Below are 22,142 nucleotides of genomic sequence, written 5' to 3'. Positions count from 1 at the left end.
ACAAAATATAGCTATCAATAGTATAACAAAAGTGAAAATAGCTCTGGCTAGTGTGGCTCAGCTGGAGTGGCTCTATTAATATCAAACAAAACACTTCACAACAAAGAATGTTATCTATGGTAAAGAGTGATATGTCATAATGAAAATAGATTCAATTCAACAAGAGTAAAGAACAATCTTAAATGTGGGTGTACCAAATAACAAACCTTCAAAATACATGAAGCAAAAACTAATAGAACTGAAGGGGCAAACAGAAATATTCACAATCATATCTGGAAACTTCAACTTTCTCAGTAATGAACAGAACAAGTAGACACACACACACACAAAAAGAAAGACTTGAGCAACAGTATCAACCAACTTAACATTTATAGTCACTCTACCCCAGTATAGCAGAACACACTTTCATTTCAAGTACATGTGGAACATTCACTAAGACAGATATTCTGGGTCATAAAATATGTTTCAAATTTAAGTGAACTAATACAGAATATGTTCTATGACAACAATGGAATTAAATTAGAAATTAATTATGGAGAAATATCTGGAAAATTTTCAGATATTTGGAAGTAAAACACACATCCAAATAATCCATGGATCAAAGAGAAAAATTAAAAATATGTTTACTTAAATAAAAGTAAAAATACAATATACCAAAATTTGTGGAATGCAGTTAAAGCAGTACCTAGAGATAATTTTTTAGCTTTTACATGCTTGTCTTAGAAAAGGTTTCAAATCAAATGATCCAAGATTCCTCATTAAGAGACTATAAAAAAAAGCATAAATCATTATCTATAGTAAGCAGAAGGAAGAGAAAAAGGAACAGAATCTGACAATCAAGTGAAATATTTAATTCACTTAGTTTGCTATGGACTTTTTATTTTTCTATAAGAAGACAAAGATATGATTGAACCTATACAAACAGATAAAAAATATTAAGCAGTCTACAATTCTTTCCTCAAGCATGGAAAGCTAAAATTTTAAAAATACTTTAAATTATAAAAATAACATTTGCTTGTGATAAACTCTAATAAAGAATCTTAAAAAGTGAACATGTTTAAGTCTATAGAAATAACCACCATTAACAATTTATTGGGTATCCTGCCAGACCTTTTTCTATGGCAGTCTTTTCTAATACATCAATTATGTAGAACTTTAATAATCTATATGATCCTCTGCACTTCATTCTTTACTTCTGCATGAATCTCAATCTCAGCACAAAACATAGTACCTGGCATATAATAAATGCTCATTAAATAATTTTTTTATTGAATGTATTGGGGCAACATTGGTTCGCAAAACCATATAGGTTTCAAGTGTACAACTCAACAAGACATCATCCCTGTACTGTTTATTGTGCCCATTGCCTCAAGCAAAGTCTTTTTCCATTCCCATTCCCCCTTGCCCACCTCCACCTACCCAACCCTAAAAAATTCTTAATGAAGAATACTATTAGAATTCTATCCCTCCATCTCTTTACTTTATCTGACTATACCTAATGGTGAAGATACATAAATACATAGTATGTCATGATTTACACATGTGGCTAATCACAAGAAGGCATCTCTTTGATCTTTGGCTGTATAATCGACCTATACAGCCCAGCTACAGCACTCTGAAATCTATACCACGTTGGTCCCCAGTCCACCTTCTCACTGGCTGTTCCCTGACAGTGATTGAGCACATCAGGGATACAGAAGTAGTCCAATTCCTGGGAGACAGGGTTGATCTGACAAGTGACTTTGGCTTGGATACCTTCCACCAGTCTGTCGAACTGCAATGCAGTCTAAAATGCCTCTATCCAAGCTACCTTCCTTTCCTTTCTCCTTCATTCAGCGATAGATTAACATTTCAGTTTAACAGCTCTCCTAGCCATCTCTAAATTCCTTCCCATGTCCTCTCACATGCATTTACCCTAATAAATTTCTTGCAAGTCTAATCCCATCTTTGTGTCTGCTTTTCAGAAGATTTGAACATAACATGTTAGCTATTTCTACCTAAGCAAGATTAAAAGCTCTGAGGCTTGAACAATTATCTTCACCCTAAGACAGAAACTTAGAAAAACATTCCCATTTGATTAGAATACAAGTCTCAGTTTAAAAAATGAGGTAGCATGGTATATTAAAAATTTTTGCCAGATTTTTCATTTTCCAGCATGCCAAAAACTATTTTCTCCTTTTGATTGAATTTAATTTCAACTGACAAGGCTGCTTCTGGCTCTGCAGAGATGCCCTAATTTCTCCCTTGCTCTTGCTTTAGTACATTGCTATTCAATACTTCCTGATGTTAGCTGAACTAGATTCACTACTCCAGGCAGAATAATAGCCTGGATTACTCAGAGAAGCTCTAAAGAAGGAATTTTTACCAGGACTATTTTCTAAAGAACTCTCGTTTTAGAATATATTTTTCCTTTTTATTTCCACATAACTTAATAAGGGTTAAATCCAAAGTAGTGAATCCCAACTTTGTGGAGCTGTCAGTATTACCCACTCCACTTCTTGGCAAATATTTTAGAGAACATAAACTTTAGAAAAGGAAAGTTAGCTTTGATATCCATCGACATCCACTTTGACATCCATTGACTATACCTTTTACAGGATAAGCCTTTCCTAAGATAAAAAATTATTTGTCAAGTGTAGTGGATGTCCTATTATCCAACACAGGACTGATAGTTGCTTTAGTAATCAAAACATCAGGAGAGAATTTTAAAAATAATTTTTATATATAATAATCATTTTATTCTAATTTCAAACATAAATATGCATCAGTCACAAATCTTTCATCAAAAGGCCAATCTTTTTTTAGTGTGCATTCATTAATTGGAGCCTTGTATTTCTTGCAAAAGCTATACCCATATATGCTCTCTAGGATTTCCAGTTAAACTGTTCTAAAGTGAAGAAGAAACTTTAAAATTTTATGAAGCAGTGTGAATTATAGAATCATTTTAATTTTTATTATCTTCCCCTCAAATTTTTATAATGTTTCATCTGTACTGAATTCAACAGCATTTTAAAAGTGCCTCTCCTTTGTTAAATCATTTCCAAGCATTCAGTTTAGTTTTCACTGGAATACTCTCTTTTCATATTTAATATATCATTGGTTTACAATATATTTCATTAAGTTGTGCCATCAAAATAGTAAATTCAAATGGCATTAAACAAGTTTGATAACTCAAGTGATCCCTGGAAGACACAAACTCAATACTGGGAATAGAAATGTGTAGGTATACGAGAGGATGGCCTCCTAAGTCTTCAGAGTTCCGCCAAACATGCTATTAGCAGGTTCTACAGAGAACACCTAAAGAGTGGTCTGGTCAAGTTTAGTTAAGGAGCTTCTACAATATAAAGGTGGTTTGTTTCCTTTCAGGCATCTGGTGCCTTTTGCTTTGCCCATTGCAACTACTCTCAAACACCTGTGACCAAAGAATTTCACCTCTTTTCCCGCTATTGTTCCCACACATAATTTATCATTATTTTAAGCCTCTGAAGTGGACAGCATTGATCATTTGTCACTAATAATTAGTATTAAGACATTAGTAACTCACTTTATTGTGTGGTAATTTGGTATTTTATTATAATTATTTCATTAAAGCTTGCTGGCAAACCTGGTAAGAGAGGGAACGGCAAACTTTTTCTATGAAGGGCCAGATAGGAAATTATCTGACATAAATACAGATCCCTGTTGCGTATTCTCTTTGTTTTTGTTGTTTTATATTTTAAAAAGGGCCACTATTGGGATTCAGGCCATGGTTTCCCAACACCTGCTATAAAGTCAGGTACCATAGGCAATAATGTTCCTCCCTTCCAAATATCTTAATAAATAGTCATAGCAACTAACATTTACTGAAAGTTTACAGTGTGCCAAGTATTGTGCTGCTGTTTTGTGTACATTATGATTCAATCCTCACAGTCATGCTATGCTATTAATTAGTATTGTTATTCCTTTTATAGGCAAAGAAATTAAAACCTAGAGAGATTAAGTTACTTTTCAGCCATTCTGTAAACGGTGGAACCAGAATTGAAATCCAGAAAGACTGACTTCTGAATTATTACACTATATGTTTCTGAAAAAGCTTTCAGCTGATGTACCCAAGATCATAGAGCTAATTAGTGATATAGTCCAGACTGGAACACTGACCTTCTGACTCAGTGACAACATACTAAGTAGTCAAAGAAATCCACATTTTAAAGAAGGATTTGACAATGTTTTCACCCAATGAATGAATACCTAATGGTATAATACCAGGCACTAAAAAGAGGGTATTTTGGAAGGGATATCAGACCTGGAGTGTCACAAAGCTAAAATCAGGAATAATTGCCCTGCTTTTTCCAACAAAGCAGCACAAGTGAGTCTTAACTATGGAACATAGAAATGCAAGAAATAAATTATCTTAAAAATGTAACAGATTCAATTCCTCTCAGAAAACACTAAAATAATAAATAACAATATAAAATGGGAGATCAGCAATAGAGAAGGTCAGATAGGTGCTTAGGGGTAGGCTGAGGATGATAGGAGGAAATACAAGCAGAGAGAAATGCTCAGTATTCAGATGTATTTATCTGGTGATTGAGAGCAATTCAGGCAGGAAAGTAATGTTACAGAGATCCACGACAAGGAGTATAATTATAATATGTGGTAGTGTCCCAGGAAGTAATTCAGAAAAGTAGTAACATAACTAATGAATGGGATCAATGAACTCTAACAGGTCCTCCTTTTATAATAACCTCTCACCCCTCAAATAAAAAGAGCTTTCTTCATTTCTTCCTTGAGCAGAAGTATTGAAGTTATACAGGACAACAAAAATGAGGGAAGGGGTAGATATGTGTGCATCAGAGAGGGAAAGCTCTGTGTAGATGGAAAGGAGTGTAATTAATGCGACTTTCCCTGGAGGTATAATGCTATCCTGTTCTTTCTTGGATTAGGGGAAAATATAAACTATTCAAACCACATTTCTCTGCTTGCCCCACATAAGTAAAGGGCATACAGGCTGCTCTACAGAAAAGCTTATAGCAAAGGTCTATCACCTGGATGATGATAGCAAACACTTCCATAGTAGTTACTATCTGCCAGGTACTGTTTAAAAACACTTCAAATGAAATAAGTAATTTAGTCTTTACAATCACCCTGTGATATGGGTACTTTTATAATCCCCGTGTTTGATAAGGACTCTGAAGTGCAGAATGGTCAAACGACTTGCTTAAATTCACACAGCTCAAAGACAACGGATCTAGAATTCAAACCCATTAGACAGGCTCCACATAGTCCACATGCTCTTACCACTCTGCTATACATAACTCCTTTGGCTTAATCGTGCCATCACAAGTAAGTGATTGGTATCAAACTGTCTTGCAGCATATAAAGGGCTCCAGGCACTGGGCTGGGGATAAAGATGATGATTGGGTAGAGGGACTAGCAACTGGAAAGAGATTCTTGGAAAAACTGGGGTATCAGGGATGTTTCTGAGGAAGGAACTTGAGCTTGAAAGGAATACAGTGATTAAAGAAAATACCCCATTACCATACCAATTTGAACGTATTAAACTGGCAACCTGAACTGTTCTAAAATTTGAGACCTAAACTGAATGTAATTCTGATCATAAATCCTGGTCTTTGTGAGTACTTGCATTGATCTTTCAATATATAAGTATGTATAATTTAAAAATTAAAGCAGGCACATTACCAATGAATTTTTAGCCATACTACTATAGTAGGATAAGTGCTGACACTGATCTAGCAGAAAGTTCTATGTTGGGCTTTAGACTACAATACATGAGTGTGGGTTTTCTAAACTACTGACGTAATATTCCTTGAACTGAATAATAAAATAAATATATACTAAACAGAGAGATGTTTGACTAAGGACTACAAAGCTAATTTTGGGATTTATAATTTGCCAATTTGCCATTGTAACTCAGGTATTCCCATTATAGGCATGCCAGAAGGAGGAGAGAAGAGAGCAAAGAATTGGAAGCTTATTTGAAAAAATAATAAAAGAAAACTTCCCTAACTTGGTGCAGGAAATAGACATCCAAGTCCAGGAGGCATGGAGAGTCCCAAAGAAAATGGATGCAAAGAAGCCCACTCCAAGCCACATCACAATTAAAACGTCAAAGGTTAAATACAAAAAGAAAATCTTAAAAGCAGCAAGAGGAAAGCAGATAGTTACATACAAGGGAGCCCACATAAGACTGTTTCAAAGAAACTTCACAGGCCAGAAAGGAGTAGCACAAAATATTAAAAGTGATAAAAAGCAAAGACCTTCAATCATGATTATGCAGAAAAGCTATAACTTAGAATTAAAGGATAGATAAAGAACTTTCCAGACAAGAAAAAGTTAAAGGAGTTCATCATCACCAAGCCAGTATTATATGAATGTTAAAGGGTCTTCTTTTAAAAGAAGATCAACATGAATAATAAAATGGCAATAAATACATATCTATCAACAATTAAATCTAAAAAACAAACAAGTAGAACAGAAACAGAATCATAGATACAGAGAACATTTTGATGGTTGCCTGATGCGAGGGGGTCAGGAGAGATGGGTAAAAAACTTGACAGGATTAAGAAGTACAAATTGGCAGTTACAAAATAGTCATGAGGATGTAAAGTACAGTATAGGAAACAGAGTAGCCAAAGAACACATGTCCATGATCCACGGCCATGGATAACAGCGTGGGGATTGCCTGAGGGAATGGGGGGGCAGGGTGGAGGGAGACAAAAGGGGAAAAACTGGGACAACTGTAATAGCATAAACAATAAAATATAATTAAAAAAAAAAGAATTTGCCATTGTAACTCACATAAGGGCACTAACAACAAAGCAGGAAATCTTAAACCAGATCCTCTTGAAATATATCCTCAGGAAATTGCCTAATTAATGTTTATTTTTTATCGGTAGATGAATAAAATAAAGCAGAAATGTGAGCAAGAGATGCCATGGAATACAAATATAATATTCTAGATCTAGCTTTTAAAACACAGTCCATTGTCCTGCTGCATATAAAGAGAGGCCTGATACAGACACTGTCTGAGGACATATTGCAAATGGCCACAGGGTCCTGCTTTCCCTATGATAACAATAGTCTTAGAACTCTCTAAGTATTACTTTGTAGGATGCCCATATTGTGCCATGAAAAACCTGGACACAGAATTAAATTAATTTTTAAAATAAAATTGTATGTGCTCTTCTCCACCAAAGAGAAACACACACACCATTAACTAGGAAATATATAAGTATATCCATGATATAGAAAATATATTGATAACTCTGTATTATACTGTATTTTATTATATATAATGCAGATTTTATAAAAATTAGGAGAGTGCATATATGTGTATACATATAACTAAAAACATGTTCCCAGAGAGAAAAATTCAAATTATGAATGGTAAATAGTCTGGATGAAACTGGCAATGCTCAAGTTTAGCAATGTACTGCTGTCAATTAACTGGCAAAAACCAGTATGATTTTTGAAAGCACAAATATCATTACTGCTTGGCTTGGTAGATTCCTGAAATCTAGACCCACCGCTAATATTATTAAGGCTGTGCCCCATGAACCCTGAGGACTGCTTCCTGCCATTGCAAACAGTCACGTTCTTCCTCTTCAGGAGCACCAGAATAACTTATCAACATTCTACCTGAAACACAGAGAGGGAAAGAGAAGAACTGTCTGGGTTCCTCAGTTTTCTGGTTCTGATTATAGTCCATTGTGAGGCCCAGCTATACTTCTTTCCCTTGAGTTCCAACAGAAAATCTATTTCTTACCAATTTTTTTCTTCTTTTAAGTAGATTTTAGTTACTTGCAAAAAAGAACCTGACCAAAACAGGTAGCAGGCTTTCATCTGATATCTAAAAGCCTGGAATACCTAAGCAACCCAATTTTAAAGCAGAATAATGTTTTTTTAAAGTACATTGAAATATTAAACCTCCTAATCAATGTTATTCATGAGAATCATCCATTCTGAATGAAAGGCTCAGCCAAAATGCATTCAAAGAAAATACATGCCATTCATGTGGAAATAATCATTCTCAATACTACAATGCCTGTGAAATTAAAAACTGCATTTAATTACATTTTCTGTGATTGTGGCTTTCAAACCTATTTTAGGCAACAGAATATTTTCTTCTAATAAAATCTTAGGATCATGCCCAATGCAAATCATAGATCTGCTCTGGCTGAAGCACGTGCTCCTCAGGATAGGGGCATGTGGGCATGTGTGCACCTGCAGACAGAAAATCCTGCCTGATGGGCAACTTCTTCCCCATCAGAGACCCCCTGAGGCATCACCATGGAACCTCTGTGGCCTATGTGAATCACAGCTTGAAAGCCACTGGGCTAGAAAAAGACAGTCACCCTTTTACATTATATGCTGTCACAACCAAGACACCAAATCAATCACATGCCTATTTTTACCTGTGAGTTTTAAAACTTTTTCCATCAACATAAATATCAGTATCTGGGCAACAATGTTTCACGTAAAGTTTCAACAAGTCTTCTCCTAATTCAGATGCGGGTTCCAAGTCATAAATATCTTTAAAAGAGAAAAACAAAACTAAAAATTAGTTTCTTTAATATTGGAAATACCCTAAAATTGTGTATTATAATAGTAACAAGAGGCTTTGCCACATGGTTATATTGATTAGCTACTGAAAAAGAGCAACATTGACTGAAATATTTAAGTGGTAAATTAAAAATAAAATAACATTTTCCCTGACCAGCGTGGCTTAGTTAGTTAGGTGTCATTCCACAAAGTGAAAGGTTTCCAGTTCGATTCCCAGTCAACGCACCTGCCTGGGTTGTGGGTTTGGTCCCCGGTTGGGGTACAAGAGGCAACTCATCGATGTTTCTCTCTTGCATTGATGTTTCTCTCTGCCTTTCTCCCTCCCTTCCCCTCTCTCTAAAAATAAATAAATAAAACCTTTAAAAATAAAACATTTAAAAATAATCTATACTTTCTGCTTTGAAGGAACATATAGCAAGGACTCATGGACAAAACCAAAGGGGAAGAGCTGAGGGAGGGAAGGAGGGAGGGGGCAAGGGAAAGTGGTGTGGGGGAGGCAGAGACAAATGTATTTAAAAAGTAAATAAATTTAAAAAAAATAAATAAATATTTCTACTTATATTTAAATATAGGTATATCTTTAAATAGAGATACACATTTAAATATCGATAATGTTATCATAAAATTATACACCAAAATTGCCACTACATGGACATCTGACTTAGAAGGTAAAAAAATTTTCCAATTTTAGTATTTTTCATTACTTAATTCTTTCCTATTCCTGAATTTATGGCTAGAATGATGTGTGAACAAATAGAAATTCAACTGAAATTAATGGGATTTATAGAATACTGAGTTTAGTACTATACACAGTATGGAAAAGTATTCAAAATAAATACTTTATACACTACCTCTATTCCAAAAGATTCACAGTTCAGGTAGTGTGAAATAAAAGGTAAAACATGTGTTTATTTATATGTATGTGTATGTGTGTGTATGTGTGAAGGAACAGTGAGGCAAGGTGCAGCTGAGCAGATTTAGGATTAAATAGTTTGGGTAACTGTGTGTGGGAAGTTGGGGAACTATGAGTTATAAAGGTGGCCTCTAGTTGTCTCGTTCCTGGCCCTGGAATTATTAGGGCAGAGGAATTCGAGGTCTGCCCAGAAAGTATCCAGCCATGTAATATGAAAAATTGAGACATTTATTAAAGACACATGATACAAGAAATATTGTACATAAACAGTGATGCCTCAGTCCCCTTCAAAGTAGGTACCTTGGGACCTCACACAGTTCACCAATTGCCATCAGTTGCCACATCATATTTTCCTGACTCTATCTCATTGATGGTCTTAAATCTCTTCCCTCTCAAAGGTGGTTTTAGTTTTGGGAAAAGCAAAAAGTCTGGGCAGTAGGGGGGCTGAGTCACCTCGCGATTTGATGTTTCATCAAAAAACTCTGCACGAGATGTGATACATGAGTGAATGCATTGTTGTGATGAAGCTGCCAATCACTAGTTGCCCACAGCTGCGGCCTTCTGAATTATCTGAACAGTTTCTGCTGAGGAATGTTCAAGCTTAATGCAAAATTTGATGCAGATTCGTTGCTCTACTCGCTCAGTCAATTTGAATGTGATGGTCACACAATACACATGCTCATTCAATAGTGTCTACCATCCCCACTAACTAGTACAGTGAAGTCGTCACTGTATACACATGTGCATCCCAGTCCCTCTCCTTGGCTGCCCGGTTACATCAATGTCATGCAAACCGTTCTTGTTACATGAACAATGGCTGGACTTTTTCTGGGACGACCACATATATATATATATGAAAAACACTACACTGTGTATTATGGCTTTGTCAGCCTAAAACTTTCATCAGTACATCTGGTAAGTATCAGTCATGGGGGACAGTTTCATACTAACCAAATTTACAAATTAAATATTTATAAAACAGAACGCCAATTTGGCTCTACTATCAAAAGAGACCCATAATTTGTCCCCTGCTCAATATTTCCACTGCTACCACCCTAGTCCAAGCCACCAAGCCACCAAGCCACCATCACCTTGCAACTGGATGTCTGCAGTAACTTCCTAATAGGTTTCCCTCTCCTGACCTCCATGGTCTATTTTTTTAATCTTTTATTTATTGATTTTAGAGACAGAGAAGAAAAGAAAGGAGGGGGTGAGCGGGAGAGACGGAGAGGGAGTGAGGGGAAGAGAGATCAATTTGTTGTTCCACTTATTTATGCATTTATTGGTTGATTCTCATATGTGCCCTGACAAGAGATCAAACCCACAACCTTGGTGTCCCAGGACAATGATCTAAACAACTGATCTTCCCAGCCAAGGACCCCCACAGTCTATTTTTAACAGAGCATTCAGAGGTATGTTTTAATTTAAAATGTAATTTAGATCATGGCCCATCCCAGTTCAAAACCATCTGGCTCTCTCCATTTTTTTAAAGTAAAGCCAAAGCCTTGCAATGGCTTACCAGACCCCACAACATCTGATTCCTTATTATCTCCCTGACCTCACTGCCTAGTCTTTTGCTAACTTCCACACTGAACCCTTTCTCATTCCTCCAAATGGCAAGTTATGTTTACATGTTAGGATATTTTCACGGCCATTTCTTCTGCCTTGAGCTCTCTTCTCCCAGATAACCACTTGGCTTTCTTACTGCCTTAATTTTCATTTATTATTAAAAAAAATTAATTTTATTGTTGTTCAATTACAGTCGTCCCATTTTTCCTCTTACTGCCTTTAAATGTTGGTCTAAATGTCACCTCTTCAATAAGACTGACTCTGACCACCCAACTACAATTACTACTCCCATAATTGGTACTCTGTTGGGGAGAAAAAAATTTCCTCTATTCTTCCAGGTTCTTTCAGCTGGTTTAATAATTACATCAATATGAGACAGATTAAGAAGAGAAAATAACCAAATTTAATTACATACATACACACAGGAATATCACATACATGAGAGGTCCACAGACAGAAAGGTAAACTGAGTTTAAAATGACATCCTGAGCTAAGGAATGAGATAAAGTTCTTGGAGCTCCAGAGGGGAGGACGATAATTAAAGGGATGATAAGAAGAGCAAATGTTCAGGAATTAATGTTTGCCCTGCAGTATAGATATGTCACAAAAAGTTATTTCTTGCCCTGGCTGGTGTGGTTCAGTGGATTGACTGCTGGCCTATGAACCGAAAGGTTGCTGGTTCGATTCCCACTGAGGGCACATGCCTGAGCTGTGGTGACCCAGCTAGGGGTGTGTGGAAGGCAACCAATTGATGTATCTCACACATCCATGTTTCTCTCCCTCTCTTTCTCCCTCCCTTCCCTTCTCTCTGAAAATAAGTAAAATCTTAAAAAAAATTATTTCTGATAATAACTCTTATTATGGGCAAGGCCACAATTTAAACTGTTCAAGGGAGAAGTAAAAGTTTCTCTTGAGTCCAGAGTCTCAGTTGCCTTCAGCTCAAAATAATCCCCATGCCAAAGCGGCACATCTTGGGAGTGCCTGTTCTGAACTCCTTCAGCTCCCAACTACCCCTTTCTTTGTCTTATTTTTATTACAGCATGTTACCTTCTAACTTCTTTACTCTGTTTATTGTCTATCTCCACCCCATCTTAACTTCTTTAATTAGAATGTAAACTCCAAAAAAGTTGGAAGTTCATTATAGTCATTGAAGTACCCTTAAGACCTAGAACAGTACCTCACACATAACAGGTCCTCAATAAATATCTGTTGAATAAATTACGTAGCAAATTCTATATAATGAAGATTTTTGAAGGAAAAACATAAAACTACAACCAGAATTAGGCCTGGGGAAAGGGAAGATCCTACTATTTCTAGATAGTCCTGTAGAAAAATTAAAGCACATAAATTAATGGGGGGATACTCAGGAGAAATAGTCTTCATTTTGATGATTTAAAGATCAGAGTCTGATTTTTGACACAAAGGAAAAATCTAGAAACTTTTCAAAAGAAAACTAAATGCCCTGGCCAGATGTCTCAGATGGATGGAGCATTGTCCTGATGAGCAAGGCTGGATCCCTGCTCAGAGCACATACACAAGTCAACCAATGAATGCTTGGATGGGTAGAACAACAAATCAATGTTTCTCTCGCTCTCTCTCACCCTTCCTCTCTTTAAAGTCAATAAATTAAGAAAAAAGACAAAAGAAAACCAAGTTGATCTGATAGATTGTTATCTATCTCTAGTCCCATTATGTATTCATTGACATACGGAACATGAATATAACAAAAATATGTATTTGGTCTTTGTTCTCTGGTTCCTCGCACAGAGTTCCTAAAACTCGCCATTTCCTAAGTTATAGGAAAGTCTTTCAGTATTTACAATAAGCCTCTTTCAACCACACTTGAGTTTATGCCAATGAGGTGAGCTCTAGATGACTGCTAGATGACCCCTGGATGAACTCATGGTGAGGGCTGGTCACTAGAAAGACCAAACATGTGATTTGAAAGTGGGAACTCTCAGCCCTGACCAGTGTGACTCAGTGGGTTGGGCATTATCCTGCAAATCGAAAGGTTGCCAGTGTGACTCCCAGTCAGGGTACATGCCTGGGTTGTGGGCCAGTTCCTCTACTGGGAGTGTGCAAAAGGCAGCCAATCAATGTTTCTCTCCCTCTCTTTCTCCATCCCTTCACCCTCTCTCTCTAAAAATAAATAAATAAATGAAATCTTTTTTTTTTTTTTTAAAGTGGGAACTTTCAGCCACAGTGCCCCACCCCCATCCCCATACCCCTGGGGAGTGAAAAGGGACTGGAGGTTAAGTTATAAAAATGCTTGCTCAATGAGATTCAGAGAGCTCCTGGGTTGGTCAGCACGCTGACATGCTGGAAGGGTGGCACACCCTGAGAGGGCATGGACATTTGTTCTGTATACTGTCCCTTTCCACTGATGCCTCACCTTATGTCTCTTTTCCATTGCACTGTTCCTGAGTTGTATATTTTATAATAAATAAACTTAATGAAATGTTTTTATGAGTTCTGTTAGTCCAGCAAAGTATTAAACCTTGAAAGAGGTTGTGGGAAATCCTGTATTTGTAGTTGCTGGGTAGTGAATATGCCACTCAAAAATATATCACTTAGGCATAATGAGTATTTTGAACTAAAAGCAACTGAGAACCAACAAATACAGGCAAAGCTCTTTACCTCCCTATCCCTGAACTGCCTAAAAATAAAGTATAAATTTTCCCTCTAGTAAAGAAAATTTACGTTTATAAAGAAAAATTCCACCCTTTCTGGTGTGGCTCAGTGGACTGAGCATTGGCCTGAGAACCAAAGTGTCGCAGGTTTGATTTCCCGTCAGGGCACAGGCCTGGGTTGCGGGCTAGGTCCTGAGTAGGGAGCATGTGAGAGGCAACCACAAATTGATGTTTCTCTCCCTCTTTCTCCCTCCCTTTTCCCAGTAGCTCAAAACTCTTTTTTTTTTTTCTTTAGCCTAAAAGAATTGTTGGGTACTTGGTGTCAGAGAATTGGTTGGTAAGCACACACATTTTGTGTCAGGAGTGGTGCTAGGGGTAAAAAACACAATCATAGAAATACAAAACTCAGTGTTCTTCAATTTGAAGTCACCATCCCACTCTACCCTAACCTTACTCTGCTTAAACTCCTTAAGCCTGCAAAATAGTACCACCCAAACTCCTTACAGTGGTTTATGAGTAAGATGACTACATGTCATGGTTAGACTGGGACAGTCCTAGTTAATGCCTGTTGCCCTGGAATAATTATCAACAGCAATAATAATATTTCACCTTTCACTCTTTCAAAAGGATCCCAGATTGGACAATAAAATATAAGGTCATCCTTTATATAAGGCTCTTCATGATCTGGTTCCTGCTTATATCTCCTGGCTCATTTCTTTTTGTGACCATTTCTATCCCCTACTCCACTCCACTTTCACAATAAGCCATTTCCAATTTCCCAAATATTCTATGTACCTGCCTCTCTCTGCCTCCAGACATGTTGTGTTCTTTTCCTGGAACAGTCTCCTAAACTGCTTTTTCTTTTAGGATTCAGTTCAGACATTACTCCCTCCACATAGTTTTCTCTGGAAGCCTGAGTCCAGGTAACAGGACAGGAGTGTTACCTGTTTTGTTCACTCATAGATCTTCAAAACCTAGCACAAAGTCGATACTCAATTAAATAATGTGATGAATAATTAGAATGGCATTCTAGGAACAAACAGCAAGGGCTAAAGCACATGGTGACTAAATATAGTTCTTTGGAGGGCAATGCCAAGTAATTCAGTAAGACAAGAGTTTACAGGGTTTGAGAGGGTTTTGAAAACAGGATGGCATGGAGTTCTAGGCAGGAGCCAATTCACAAACATCTCTTTATACCACAGGACAGAATTTGAGATTTATACTAAGGCTATGGGAGACCACTAAAGAATTTTAATAGGAGGAGCATCATGATTAGACTCGCAATTAACAGACATTACGTAATGATATTAATGGAGGGTGGCACAATGAGTGGCCTGAGAAGTGGTTGCTGTGTAAATTTTCAAGAAAAATAGCCAAGTCCTGAAATAAAGAAATGGCAAAAGGATATGAAAGAGATATATTTAAGAATACTTAGGAGATAAATCAAAACATATGGTCATGAATAAGAGAGGAAATGAGTAGAAAGACAGTGATATAATTCACACTAATAGAGTATTTAAATAAAGAGCATATTGAGAGAGGTGGGTGACTAAGTCAGTCTGGGAAAGATTAAATTTTGAGATACTTAAGGTATACAGGGTGGAGAAAAAGCAGGTTCACAGTTGTGAGTATGTGAAACAGAGAGTTTATTCTTGTATTGATATTTGCTAATTATTGTATTATTTTCCATACAAACAACTGTAAACCTACTTTCCCCCCACTTTGTATTTAGACAGATATGCCTATTCAGCAGTTATATATGAAACTCAAAAAATTGGGAATACTAATTATTTAAAGGGCTGAAAGATGATGTGCTAGTAAAGGAGAATGAGGAGTGGCCAAGATGGAAAATCAAGAGAGCGCAATGTCATCAAACACAGAGGAAGTTTCAAGGAAGGCAGCACTGACAGTACGAAAGCCTGCAAAGAAGTTAATAAAATATGGACAACAGTGTCTGTTAAACTGGTAAACATGGAGGGTTTCCGTGGAGTGAAGGAGAAAGTAATGAAAAGGCAAGGGGTTGAGGGGTAAAAGAACTCTTTTCAGTTATATTTACTTGTTTGACTGTATTAATGGCTGCATTGGGGCCATGGCAGAGCTCTGGACTAGACACAGGGAAAATGGGTATTAAATACCAGCTCTGCCAGCTGGGCTATATGTATGATCCTGGGAATGTCCCTTATACTCCGAGTCTTGCAGTCCTATCTATAAAATCAGCCTGTAACCATTTACTTCTTAGGGTTACCTGAGACTAAAGGAGATAAAATATATATGAATGGATATATCTCAAGCCTAGAATAGGCATTCATTCACCATAATATAATTAGGTATGGTGACTGTCTATCAGAGGAATCTGACTCAGCTTAAATCGCTTTGTTAGTATTGTTGCACAAAACTTGAGTAACAAAATCCATTAGTTAACTGACACTTTCATATAAATACATTCAATTCTGCTGTAACACTTGTTTTGAAAAAATAAATGTGCTCCAACACAGTTGATATATTAGGGGACAGTCTCAACATAATATGAAATTTGCATTTGCTTACGTGCAAGTTCATCCACAGAAATACTAGGTCAATGAAGAAAACTATCAGCTGAACTGAGCCATTTAAGAATTTACAAAACACACAGAAACACCTAAAACATCTACTAGATACCTCAGTTCACGGCCTGTTATGAGCCACACCCATCCATATCTGGTTTTACAAATTTCCATCTTACTTTAGATATATTTCAACCAATATTTGGGAGACCATTTTCTATTAATATATTTTTGCTTCTATATGGTCTGGCCTTTCAGAAAAGAGCACAGGAAAATTTGGATAAAGAATTATTAAACAGTAAATATGCCTTAGAAGCAAGTGATAATGTGATGCCCCAAAAAGATTTAGAAACTTTCCTCACCCCTAATCTGTAACAGAACTACTGGGTTCTATTTGCCCGCCGCCAATAAGAACCATGACTCCACATACCAGAGTCTTAGGAAAAGGAAAGGAGCTATTTACTCAAAAGTTACACGGGTTTAGAATAGTGGTGGAATTCTTCCATTAAATCCAAAAGTCCCTGTAGAAACAAAAGGATACCCATAATCACACAGTCCTGCCTCCCCTTGACAAACCAGGCCAGTCAGAGGTTCCGTTTCTCAGGAAAAGAAATAGAAGTGTGTAGCTTAGCTGTGCAGATTCCCATCTGTATTCAGGCTTTTTCCAGTCATCCATACTCAGCTAGGCTCCTGCTCTTAATCCAAAACAGCATGGCCCCTCCTCATGGTGGGCCAGTGGGGGTCCTTCTGCATTTTTTCAAGCCGCGTGGCCAGAACAGTGGACTGCTACGACATGGTCAAGAGGCTTCTCCTTCCCAAGCTGCATGGCTAAGAGAGCAATGGCTGCCTCACACTTGGGTTTAAATCCCAGCAGAAATCATCCTCTGTAATCCCATTTCCGATTCCTTCCACAATGTACATCTGCCCTTCTCCCTATCTCCTGCTCTTCTTGGCTGCCATTATTAGTCCAGGAGGTGTGGCCCCATGACATAGGAACTGCCTCCAAGCTGCAGGCATGGGCACAGTAACCAGAGGACACCTCCCGGCTGCATCAAGGGTTAGAGTCATGCCCATTTCCCCCGCTCTGAGCCCGCAGGTGCAGCTACTTAACATTACTAAAACACTGGCCAATTTCTTTAGATATGCAAAGTAACTCTCAATGGCCTTGCTCCACCTCCCCTTCCCTCAGCCATGTTAGTGGGGCACTTTCCTATATTCCTGGGCACCCGAAGTTCTGAACACCTGTTACAACCCATTTATTTCCTTGTACTCCAGGGTAGTGAAGTTACTTTCCTCTCCCCTCACCAGAGAAGATTTATTTACCTTCCAAAGTGAAGTTTTGTCTGTCTATCTTTCTCTGTTTAGGAGGATGGGCAAATACGCCAGTAACCTATAAAATTCTCCTAATTTTGGTACTCCTCTCTGTGGTGCAATCCCACTGCATGAGCAAGGTAACATCCAGTCCTCACCACAAAGCCTTATGGGCGCTGAAGGTTAGGAACTAGCACTAAGATGCTCTGTGAGTAATAAAAAGTTTATCTCTGATCGAGAGATGTCAAGTTTCCTGTTAGAGTATTTAATATATCTATATGTTTATGTCTTTAATATCCTCCTTCCACCAATTCACAATAACTCACAAGCTGCAACCCTTCTGACACCCACTTCCACAAACAAAGGTCCTTTTCAAGGTCAAATGTTGTATTTATTATAGTATTTATATATTTCTTCACCTTTTTTACATGTTTAAAACTAAGCTAACATTTTCAGTACATCCCTATCTTTTTAAAATGTGTCATGAAAAAATTTCCAGTAATTTTTTGTGCCATGACAAAAAGTAATAGTGAATTTTGTGTTGCACGGTGTTAAGAAATGCATACACTGCATTATAACAGAATTGACTCTGTAGTCTGATAAAGCTTTATTGGCAAAGATTAGAATAAGGATTATAACGTGGAAACTTAAAGAATCGTGAATTGTGTGTATATTTATTCATAATAACTCCATCTTCAATTACTTGGGAATACTGAGAGTTGACCATACTATTATTTTCATTTACCCACAAAGTTTACTTTCATTTACTTATTATAAAAAGAGCAGTAGAGCTGATTTTTAAAGTATGCTTTCTCTAATTATATCAGAATATACTTTTATGTCTGTAAATTTTATAAAAATCAACAAGTAAAATGACTCACCACTGGATACAAAATTGTCCTCTCCATCGTTAACATCTGGAGTTTCATGCTTCAGAAGAGAACAATCAGGTGGTTTTTTATCTAAGACCTCTATAGATGGTCTTCCATCATTGTCAGTAAATTTTTGAAAATTAAAATCATGTTTTGTTTGTGGTGCCCCACTTTCTATTATCTTTTTCCTAAGAATTTCATTTTCATAGTTTTTTATGTTCCTGTTTGACGAGTATACAATCCTAAAAGACAAAATATAAAATATTTTTTAAAATAATGGCAATTCTTAATACCTAGTTTCCCATGTGCAGCTTTCCTATACAAAAACTACATAATTTTAAAACCATTTAAAATCTGGAACAACTGTAGAAAAGTCAATGTAAAATAGCAGAAAGTTTAAAAAGTAGTCTATAAAATTTTTTAATGTTAAAAAGGAATATATAATGCCAACACGTTAGATAAGCTAGATGAAGTGGACAATTCCCAGAAAGGGACACACTATGAAATTTGACTTAAGAAACAGAATACTGAATTATTAACTGAAAATATTCCACAAAGAAAAACCAAGGACAAGGTGCCTTCCCTGGTGAATTCTATCAAATGTTCAAAGAAAAATTAACACCAGCCCATCACAAACTTTTCCAAAAGGAATAAAGCACTCCCCAACTTATTCTATGAGGTCTATATTATTCTGGTACAAAAGCAGATGCAGACAGCACAATAAAAGAAAACCATACACCAATATTCTTTACTAATAACGATGAAAATACCCTCAATGAAATAATAGCAAACTGAACCCAGCAACATATAAAAAGAATTATAAACCATGACTAACTGGAGTTTATCTTAGGAAATCAAGGGTTGTTCAACATATGAAAATCAATGTTATACATCATATTGTATGGTGTGAATATCTGTGTCCCATTTCCAAAATTCAAATGCAAAAATTAATGCTCAGAGAGATGGTATTAGGAGGTGAGACTAGGTGAAGCAATTAGGTCATGAGGGCAGACCCATCATGAATGGGATTAGTGCCTTTATAAAAGAAGCTCCAAAGAGATCCCTTGACTCTTCCCACAATGTGAGGGCATAATGAGAAGTCAGCAGTCTGCAACCCAGAAGAGAGCCTCACCAGAACCCTACCATGATGGCACTCTGATCCTTAGAATTCCAGCCTCCAGAACTGTGGGAGATAAAGTTCTGTTGTTGATAAACCATCTAGTCTGTGGTATTTTCTTACAGCAGCCTGAATGGACTGAGACACCATAGTAACGGGACAAAACCTACATAATCATTTTAATAAATACAAAAAAATGCATTTGACAAAATCCAGCACATTATCATGATAAACACCAAATGAACTAGAAATAGAAGGGAACATGCTCGATCTGATAGAGGACATATTTAAAAAATCATAGCTAACATCATAGTTGATGGTGAAAGACTGAAAGTTTTTCTCTAAAATCAACAAGGATATCTGCTCTTACTACGTCTATTCAGTATTTAACTGGAAGTTCTAGCTGAGGCAATTAGGCAAGAAAAAGAAATAAAATGTATCTGAATTGGAAAGGAATATATAAAGCTATCTTTGTTTACAGATGACAAACCTGTATATGGAGGTTAAATTAATTATCAGTTGTCAATGATTTAATCATGTGAGCCTCTGTAACGATGCCTCCACAAAAACCCTAAAGGATGGGGTTTAAAGAGCCTTCAGGCTGGTGAACACATGAAGGTACTGGGAGAGTGGTGTGTCCAGAGAGAGCAGGGAAGCTTTGTGCCCTTTCCCACATACCTGGCTCTTCCATATGGCTGCTCCTGAGTTATATCCTTTTATAATAAAATGGTAATCTAAGTAAGTAAAATGTTTTCCTGAGTTTTATGAGCTACTCTAGCAAATTAATTGAACATAAGGTAGGAGTCATGGGAACCTCCAAGTTACAGGCAGTTGGCCAGAAGCACAGGTAACAACCTGGACCTGAGATTGGCATCTGAACTGGGGAATGGGGAACAGTCTTGCAGGAATGAGCCTGTGGGAATGAACCGGTGGTATATATTGTCAGAATTTAGTTAAATCTATAGGACACCCAGGTGGTGTCTGGAGAATCTCAGAATTGCTTGGTGTAGGGAAAACCCCCCACACATTTGGTGACCAGAATTATCAGAACTACAGTATTCTATGAGTAGAGTATTAAAAGTGAAAGAGACACACAGGAGAGTGTTTCTCCTTTACAGGTGCCCAGCTGATCTGATGGGAAAACAACTGCCTCTTCAAAAAACTGGTGGAGGGACAACTGGATATCCAAATGTAAAAGAATAAAGTTGAACCCCATGGTTTACACTATATATAAAAATTAACTTAGTCAAAGATCTAAATGTAAGAACTAAAAGTATAAAAGCATAAATCTTTATGACCTTGGATTAGGCAATAGTATCTTAGATATGACATCAAAAGCACAATTAACAAAAGGTAGATAAAATAGAAATCATAGAAATTTAAATTTTTTATGTTTTCAAGGATTCCATCAAAAAAGTTAGAAGACAACCCACAGAATGGGAGAAAACTTTTGCAAATAATTTATCTGATAAGAGACTTATATATAGGATATATAAGAAATTTCTACGGCTCAATAAATACAAAGACAAATAACCCAATTTTAAAATGGGCAAAGAACAGATCATTCGCCAAACAAGGTGTACAATCAGCCAATATGCGCACTAAAAGATGTTCAAATCGTTAGCCACCGGAGGAATTCAAATCAAAACAATGAGATACCACTTCATACCCACTAGGTTGGCCATAATCAAAAAGATAGATAATAGTTTTTCTTGAGAATGTGGAATAATTGGAACCCTCAAATGTGGTGGTGGGAATGTGAAATGGTGTATCCTCTTTGGAAAACAGTCTGACAATTCCTCAGAAGTTTACCATATGACCCAGCAATTCTACTCCTTAGATGTATAACAAATGATGACACAAAAACTTGCACATAATGTTCACAGAACTTTTCATTACACTAGGTCAAAACAACCCAATGTCTATCAACTGATGAATGGATAAACAAAATATGGTATATCCACATGTACAGAAGTGTTAACATAGCAGTTCTATTATCCTCTGCATAACTTAGAAGGTTAGCCTTCAGAAGGCTGGTATCTGAAAACATGATTTCAGGAGTATTCCTATCATTTTCTAAATGACAAGGGTGGCTCATTATGTCTATAAGTAATTGGTTTATGCTAAACACCTTTCCTTCTAGGAGTCTGGAAAATGGGTGCATGTTAGGTAAAGGATGCATATGTAACCAACCCCCAATAAAAACCCTGCGTGTTAAGCTTTCAGTGAGCTTCCCTAGTTGGCAACATTTCAGAAATGTCACAACTCGTTACTAGGCAACTTAAGCGTGTCCTGTATGATTCCACTGGAAAGGACCGTTGGCAGCTGGTGTGGGTTTCCTGTGGAATGTACCCCATGTGTCTTCTCTATTTACTTCATAATAAATCATAGCTTAGAGTATGTGGAGTCCTGAGTCCTCCTCATGAAATCATCAAAACTGAGATGGTCTTGGTGACTTTCTCAGCCATAAAAAAGGAATGAAGTACTGATGAACCACCACAACATGGATGAACCTTGAAAATACACTAAGTTTAAAAAGCCAGGCATAAAAGGCCATATACTACATGATGCCACTTACATGAAATGCCCAGAAAAGGCAAAACCATAAAGACGTAGATTATTGGT

At 36.9% G+C, this 22,142-nt stretch overlaps 1 protein-coding gene across 1 annotated transcript in view; it reads right to left on the bottom strand.

The window, feature by feature from the left end:
• Positions 1 to 22,142, bottom strand: part of BTBD8 (BTB domain containing 8) — a 96,258-nt gene that overhangs the window by 58,498 nt on the left and 15,618 nt on the right. The window contains exons 3-4 of the mRNA XM_054592128.1: positions 18,410 to 18,642; positions 8,415 to 8,532 (exon numbers count right to left, since the gene is read on the bottom strand). Of these exons, the coding sequence (XP_054448103.1) occupies positions 8,415 to 8,532; positions 18,410 to 18,642 (351 nt within the window). The remainder of the gene's footprint in view (positions 1 to 8,414; positions 8,533 to 18,409; positions 18,643 to 22,142) is intronic.

Source organism: Pteronotus mesoamericanus, unplaced genomic scaffold (assembly GCF_021234165.1).
Source record: "Pteronotus mesoamericanus isolate MK-2021 breed Mesoamerican mustached bat unplaced genomic scaffold, CSHL_Meso_final scaffold_31, whole genome shotgun sequence".
NCBI lineage: Eukaryota > Metazoa > Chordata > Mammalia > Chiroptera > Mormoopidae > Pteronotus > Pteronotus mesoamericanus.
The sequence above is the reverse complement of the archived record's forward strand: the minus strand, read 5'-3'. Positions and strand labels throughout refer to the sequence as shown.